This window comes from Apteryx rowi, unplaced genomic scaffold, assembly GCF_003343035.1.
Source record: "Apteryx rowi isolate R43461 unplaced genomic scaffold, aptRow1 scaffold_190, whole genome shotgun sequence".
NCBI classification, from domain to species: Eukaryota; Metazoa; Chordata; class Aves; order Apterygiformes; family Apterygidae; genus Apteryx; species Apteryx rowi.
The window spans coordinates 624,002-631,474 of record NW_020448197.1 but is presented as its reverse complement, the minus strand read 5'-3'; the positions used below and the strand labels follow the sequence as shown (position 1 = coordinate 631,474).

Genomic DNA, 7,473 nt, shown 5'->3' with positions numbered 1-7,473 from the left:
CCCCGCGGAAGGCCGGGCCCCACCGCGGCGGGCGCCCCGCGCAAACGCTCCCCGCGGACGGGCGGGCGGCTGCAGCCTGCCGTCCCCCCCTCCAGCCCCCGCTGCAGCCCCGAGCCAAACCACGCGACTTCCCCATGCGAACGTAAGAAGAAATTGAGAAACTTAAGCAGCAATTTCAAAAGCCCACTGTTAGCCAGCTTACATATCATCCTTACTGCAAGCTAAAGGCTTGTTTATCTTTACACTGCTGCCTTCTATCTCAGTTTACCAGCTGTAGCTCCAAAAAAACCATCCAGACACCAGGTTCTTCTTGTGTCCTCAAGATAATCCTTTGTTGCAGGAAGCAGCAGTGACAAGGATGCATATTTTTCCCATTAACTGGGCTGCAAACCTTTCAGGAGCCAATGGATTGCACAATTCTGCAACTGGCCAGAACCCTGCTTGCCCCAGAACTGCACTTTGAGCTTTTTTCTTAATGATATCTCAACGTAAGAGGACAGGAGATGAAAGTCAGGCTGGTCTATATCTCCTCTGTACCACATTTTTTTCCTCTTGGTCCTTTCCCAAATTGTTAACATCCTCTCCCTATTTGCATCCCCAAATTTCATTCTCTCCTCAAACCTTCCCTCCCCCGTCACTCTCATAGAGGAGCTAGACTGTGCATTAAGCTCCATTTAACACAAGAAGCCACATAAAGCGTAACTAAGACTGGACAACAAAAGGCCTCTAGCTCACATCTGACAACTTTGGCAAGTAAGAAACTCCCATTTGTTTGGCACCTTTTCCTACTCTTAATGCTGTTTGGGTTCTGGCAGTGCTGTCCTCCTCCCCCTCCTCACTGCCTTGGGGGGGGGGAGTATTTGGAACATTTGGACTCCTCTTAGGCAGCAGATCAGTAGGTCTGGGGGGTCGACTGATAATTGTATGTAAAATTATATATGGGAACTGATGCAGCAATGACTGTTTTATAGCATTAGATACACTCAACATCTTTCCTATGCATTTTTACATAATGGATTCAAGTCTGTCTCAAAGTTTAGCTCGTATTTGTCCTGTTCATCTCCCCTGGGTAGATTCTGCTCTCGATTTATGCAAGGCCAGTGCCATTAAAAAACCTGCAGTATTTCACCCTGTAAAGGGTTGGCTGCTTTCCAACAGGTAGAAACACAGTCTGTCTTACCTTAAATTATGAAGTATTACAATGCTTCTGAAAATTCCTCAGACGAAGGTTTCCAGGTACCCAAATATATTGAGCTTGATATTACTCACTGTAGTCTCAACCTTCTTCTATTGTTCAAACAGCATCCTACAGTTTTTTGGCTGGTTAAGTACAAGTCTGATGCAGTAAGTGTGATACATAAAGCCTTCTGAAGGGAGGTCCCTTTGGCAAGCCTCAGAACACCGAGGAAATGGTCCACTACTCATTAGCCCCGTAAAAAACAAAACCCACCAAAGAAAAGCCCAGACCCTACTAGGTATTCCAGCCACAGATTATCCAAACCCATTACCTGTCCAGTGCCAGAGGCTACAGATGTGAGACAAGCCTGCAAAGACATTGCAGCAGGCCTAAGGATTAAGGACAAACCAGGGAAAACATGACTGAGTGCTTCACTTTAAGTATTTGAAACCTGAATTTCAGAATTGGCACTGGTCTTGACACTAGCAGAATTTGTCAAATCCAAGTGCCTCCACAGCTTCCCTGCTCTGGCAGAAGGCAATCTTTAGAGCCGAGCACCTTCAGAACAGAGATGTTTATACTGAAGCAGCTGTAGGCAGGTGGCTATTTACCCATGCCAAATGCAACCTTGTCTTCACTGCAGAGTAGTGTGAAGACTTGTGAACGCGCATGACACTCGCTGCCTGGATTAGTCCTAGAGAAAGCATTTTGCTTTTAAACCACAAGGTACCTATGCAATACAGTAACTCTACCACCTAAAATCATCTTTACTCACAGCACAAGTGCAGTTGTACCCATTTGTCACATCCCAGAAATGAAGATGATATGCATCTGTTCATGGGGAAAAGCTCATCTTCAGATTCACCCTGTGGCACAATTTACTAATACAACATACCTGCAGCAGACACCAAATTAAAAAGATATCTTATCTACAGCAGCATTTCCTGTTCAGGCAGGCACATGATCCCAAACAGAACAGGTTTCTGAACTTTTAAGCTTTGTGACATTACATGAAGCAGTACAGAAGTCACAATTCAACAGCAGAATTAACCTTCTAGAAATCCTTACATAAAAAAAACAAAACAAGAGAGACTAATCATGTGGTAACAAGGACTTGCTTGTTGAAGTGTCAGCATCCAAAGGGAGGTGGTTCAAACCATTTTAACAAAAAAACACAACAGCTGACAACTGCTGAGGTGTCAAAACAAAGCTCTTATTGTAAAATTAAGACAATGGAAGTGCTCTAGGGAAAAGGCAGTCATGCAGCATACCCATGGATGTTTAGGAAAAGTGCTGCTACAGACTTGTATCCAGTGTTGATTAAGGACACCTCTTTTAGACCTCACCTAAAAGATTGCCTTATGTCACTTTCAGAAATAATTCTCATGATAACAGCACTGTGCAGCTTTATTTAGTCACTCAGTTACAGTAGTATTTTAGAAGACTGGGACAGAGTCAGATTTTGAAGTGTTACAGATATTCAGCATGGAACAGTATACTACATATTCCTTTCACAAAGTCTTACAGAGCTGATACAGTACTAGCCATCAACCCAGTAGCAAGCGCTCTGGAGTAGAAAAGGATGCAACAAGAAGATAGCTACACTGGAAAGACAACACTTTAGAAAAGTGAAACAGGTAAGGTCTCCCCTCTAGCCCCCAAAGAAAGTGTACAGTTTGGATCTAACTTTACAGTTCTACATCAGTTTCTAGAAACTTAAAAAACAAAACCAAAAAAAAGGAAAACCACTGGCCAGTACAGTCTTTGGATATTTAGAGGAGGGGGAGAGTCAGTTTCCAGAACGAAGTCAGTCGGTTTCGGCCTCACCAGGGTCTTTGCCTTCTTTGTTCTTTCGAACCTCTTCAATATGCTTGTCCTGAAAGATAACAGCATTGAAGCAGTTAGTCGCCCAAACCCAGAGAAAGGCAGAACTCAGGGTCTGCAGAAGAGCATGTGACTCCTTAACCTTCTGAYCCAAGTTTACTTCCCACCCCTCCCACCAACAGAATGAACTATGACAGGTTACAAAAGGGGGTTACAAAATGAAGCTTTTTAAACAGTATGCAAGAAGCTAACTCCATCCATCTCCTCCCCCAAGAGGAGAAATTCTGCAAAGGTTTTTGTAGATTTAATAATCTTTAGACCAACACAGAACACCCAAGGACATCCATCTGTTCATGCAGATTCCCACACTTGACCATTTACTCAGCTTAAAAATATGGACATACACACATGCACAGCTGGTTTGCAAAGTAAAGAGAGATAAATTCTCTCCCAGATGGAAACTTGGAACTCTACACCTACTTTCTCCCTCAAGCGTTCCAGTTTAGCAGCCATTTGTGCCTCTCGGTTTTCTTTGTTAGCTTCCATTTTGTGGGTCAGCTTCTCTTCTGCCATTTTGCTGAAGTTGTTATTTTCTTCAATTGCTTTCTGAAGCACTTCTTTTTCATGCTCCCGTTTCTCAGCTAGCTGCTTCAAGACTTCTGCTTCATGAGACTAACAAGATAAATCATGCATGTTTTAAACACAGACAAACTACACAGACAACTACAGTCAAGTTGTTTGCAACTCTTTCAAGAGGATTTTCTGCTACTCTAATGGAGAATGGGATAACATCATGATTCAGGACAAAGCTCCCCAGTGCTTCCCACCATACCCATAACCCATATTTCACTACTACAAAAWACACAGGAAAGTAAGTTTCCGCCATTAGTTTTAAGTCTTGTTAATTGGATTTTTYCCTGGAAGAAAGAGCATATGGATTTTTGTTAACACTGATACATCTTTTTGAGAAGATTCTTACTTCTCGGAGTAATGAATTACTGTGATCCTGGATACACAGGAGATTAGTAAGCCTCTGCACAGCCAAGGTCTTTAAGCCACATTTCAACAGCAAGATCTTGTATCAAGTAAGACTCTATATTGGCAAACCTAATTAGAGATTCACCACTAAGTTTTCTAGAACTTGAAACTTTTATGAGGTTATAGACAGAAGACAAAAAAAATTTCTTCCTGAAATAGCATCACCTCTCTCAACTAAACACTTCCTCCCAGTTTTGCAAGTGGCCATTCAAGATCATTTTTGGAACAAAGCTAAGGCCTTTCAGATCTTCACAAAGCTTCCTAAGAGCCTAAGAGATTCTACCAAAATTTAATTAATATTCTGTTTACAGCAATACAGACTGCTAATCATTTGTCTCAAGCAAAAAAGCAAGATTTAAGACAACCCCCACAAGACCAGTTGAGCRGAGCTCCCTTAACCTGTTGTTGTTTTGAATTTACCTTACGTCTCTCTTCTGCTGCTTCCAACTTCTTCTGGATTTCTTCCAATGAGAGATCCTTCTTCTTTGGGGGAGAAAGAGGAAATTCTGGAACTGCTTCTTTTGAGCGGGGACTGAGTATCAGCTCAAATGCCTGCCCGGAGGCACGCTTTTCCAGTTCCTTCACTTGAATATCTACAAACACAAAATCTGTATTTTAAGCCAGGAACTGATTTACGTAACTTGAAAAAGAGCCTTCAGAAATTCAGTGCCACAAGAAGTTCATTCCAGGAGACAGTCAAGATCTGAGCATATCTGAATTTTGTTTTATGCAGCAGCAGCACCACCACCACCACTCAAAAATAAAGCAGGTAGTTTTGTTTCTAATTCTTGAATATCAGATTATCCAAGTGCTGGACATGTCAATTTAGCCTCTAATACTGAAGTCATGAAAAGCAAATTCATCAGTACTTCAAGTGAAAAGCATTCTTTCTTCAGTGAGAAATCTGAGCAAGAGATTCAAGGTATTTGCCTGCAGTCTGACCTGGCAGAGCTAAGAACTGAAATCAGCTCTCAGCAAAATATTTAAGCCAGTGTTCTGTGCTTCACACACCTATGAATAGGCATGTCAGCCCTGTTCGAGTTCAGCTGTACTAGCACATCAGTTTTGATCACCAAGATGTCTACATGATAGTCAGTTTTGCTAACCGAGCAGATGGCACACAGATGAACTGCAGCCTGCCTGCTAACAGATGTAGCTAGCCTAGTTAGAAATGGCTTTTGGTATGTTTTCACAAGCACTCAGTTCAACAGCTTCTCCAAAAAAGCCTAGAGATGGGAGAAAAGCATGGTGACCACAGTTTATTTTRCTATATTGTTTTCCTCCAAAGCAATTTTAAGTTTAGTGAAACAACCCCAAGAGCATTCAGTGCTAAATATTACATACCAGAAGTAGCCATGTCCAAGAAAACAGACTCAAGAAGTGAACTTTGGGAGAACGTCAATCAATTGGACTCCTAGATAATAAACACACGTCATGTCTTTGATTAGTCAGTACATGAGTTTCTCTCCTCKCTTAACTCCCAATAAAACAGCTAAGCATTACTAGAAACAAAAGAATCAGATAAGTCACTGCATTCTCTACTTCCAAACAACCCCAGGAACAAGATTGATATACACTACTGGAACAGAATAGATGTTCCCAATTACCAGTTTTGCAGAATTTGTATGTCTGAATCAACTACYGTATATCTGGATAGTTTCAGTCCCCATTTTCCTGCAATTAAAATATACAATGCATACAKTAACACTAATTTTACTATTACTTCAGTGTACAATGTTATGGAGTACACTGAATATTTCACTAAGGGACAATTTAGTCCAACAAAGTAGACRGGCACTGTATTTTATTTCAGAGAACTATTGCAAGACAGTAGAGACAAGACTCCAGATGATTCCGCATGACCTTAGACATGCATCTTAAGCTCATTTAAATGKGAGCTTTATCTGCACAACTAGAGCCAAATGCATCCTGTGTCCCAAGCTACTCAAAGGTGGAGTCATATCACAACAGAAGAAGCACAAGCATTTTTGCCTGGGCCAACATCACTTGTTAAAAAGGGCTATTATTACTGAGTCTAACACAAAGCATTCTAAAAAAAATGCTGGGAAAAGCTGTTTGGTTTTTTTGAAAAGGGATGTTAAAGTTGAGACAGGGGCAAAAAGACCACACAGTAGATGAGAGTCAAAAATCCAACCCCACCCACCAGGCAGCAAGCAGGAGCGAGGCAAAAGCTGAGGCGTCATTCACGCACCCAGCGCCTAGATAAATCCCGCAGGATGACGGACCCTGGAGCCGCGCGGCTGGTGCCGTTAGCAAAGGGCGGCAGCAGGGGCGGACCCCGCTCCTAGAGGCTCCGCGCGGCAGAAGCACGGGCGCTCGCCGGACCGGCCACCGCAGCGGGCGGGCGGCGCTGGGACCGGGCACCCACCGGCCCCGGCGGGGCTGCCAGGGGCGCCGCCCGCTCCCAGCCAATGGRCGCCGAGGACGTCGCGCGGCTGGCGCGAAGCCCCGCCCCTCCGGCCCGCGCCTCTCCAACCGCACCGAATTCAAACCGCCGGAGAGCGCGCGCAGGGGGCTCGGAGGAGGGGCGGGGCTAACGGTAACATCCGGGCACCTGGGCGCCCCCCGGCCGCTCCCCTCCGCCTCCCCGCAGCCCCGCGGCGCTCGGCTCCTCTCGTCCCCGCGGAGGGCTCGCCCTGCCCCGCGGCCGCGGAGCGGGATCCGCCACCGCCGCGGGCACCCGGGCTCGATGGCAGCGGGGCGCGGCTGCCTCGGCGCCGCCCCTTCCCCACTAACAATGGCGGGGTCCTGTCAGGGAGGGGAGGGGGGAGCGCCGCCGCCTCTTTCTCCTCCGCCGCGATTAGGGCGTCTCCCCTCGGAGAAACCGAGCTGAGGGCCCTCGCCCCACCGCTATCAGGACAATAGAAGCCCCCTTRGCGGAGAGGGAGGGAGGGGAAGCTCTCCGCCCATTGTCTCCCGCAGCCCCTGCTCTTCTTTGTCACCGCAACTCACTCTCCTCCCACCCTCGGAAGGGAAAGGTGGAGGGGGTGCACGCGACAGCCCCCCCCCCCCAAGCAGGGGAGAAGGGACAAAAGGCACCGGAGCGGAGCCCCCTCCCCTTCGCGTACAAAGCGGCTCCAGATCCCCTCGGCGGCTGACCTGCCCAGCCGCCCCTCCCCTCGCGCTGACACCCATCGTCCGACCCCTCTCTGAATGGGAACGGYCGCGCTTCGGAACCGACACCCCGACCCACCCCTCCTCTCCCCGCACCAGAGCCTCCCCATCGCCGCCGGCCCCTCCGACACGCGCCCTGACGAGCACCGAGCCTCTCCTCAGATCATCGCCCCTTCTTCCCCCTCCTCGATGCCCGAGGGTCCCCGCCGCGACAGCCCCCGATGGCTGCCGCTCCCCCACCTCCATCGAGGCGGCCACCGGGGAGAGCAACCCGGGGGCCGCCAGCGCCGCGCCCGTCG

The 7,473-nt window shown here is 47.1% G+C and overlaps 1 protein-coding gene across 1 annotated transcript; it reads right to left on the bottom strand.

Annotated features, from left to right (window-relative positions):
- Positions 1–2,563: 2,563 nt before the first annotated feature.
- Positions 2,564–5,478, bottom strand: STMN1 (stathmin 1). Its single transcript, XM_026062507.1, has 4 exons — positions 5,384–5,478; positions 4,460–4,632; positions 3,482–3,673; positions 2,564–3,053 (listed from the first exon to the last, which is right to left on the bottom strand). The coding sequence occupies exons 1-4, from the start codon at positions 5,394–5,396 to the stop codon at positions 2,985–2,987; spliced, it is 447 nt and encodes a 148-aa protein (XP_025918292.1). The 5' UTR covers positions 5,397–5,478; the 3' UTR covers positions 2,564–2,984.
- Between the last annotated feature and the right edge of the window lie 1,995 nt (positions 5,479–7,473).

Excerpts from the sequence above, each read along its gene's own strand:
- STMN1 (XM_026062507.1), bottom strand. Across the intron at positions 3,674-4,459 it reads CAGCAGAAGAGAGACGTAAG|TCTCATGAAGCAGAAGTCTT; the intron begins GTAAATTCAAAA and ends TTATCTTGTTAG. Across the intron at positions 3,054-3,481 it reads TGGAACGCTTGAGGGAGAAA|GACAAGCATATTGAAGAGGT; the intron begins GTAGGTGTAGAG and ends GTTATCTTTCAG.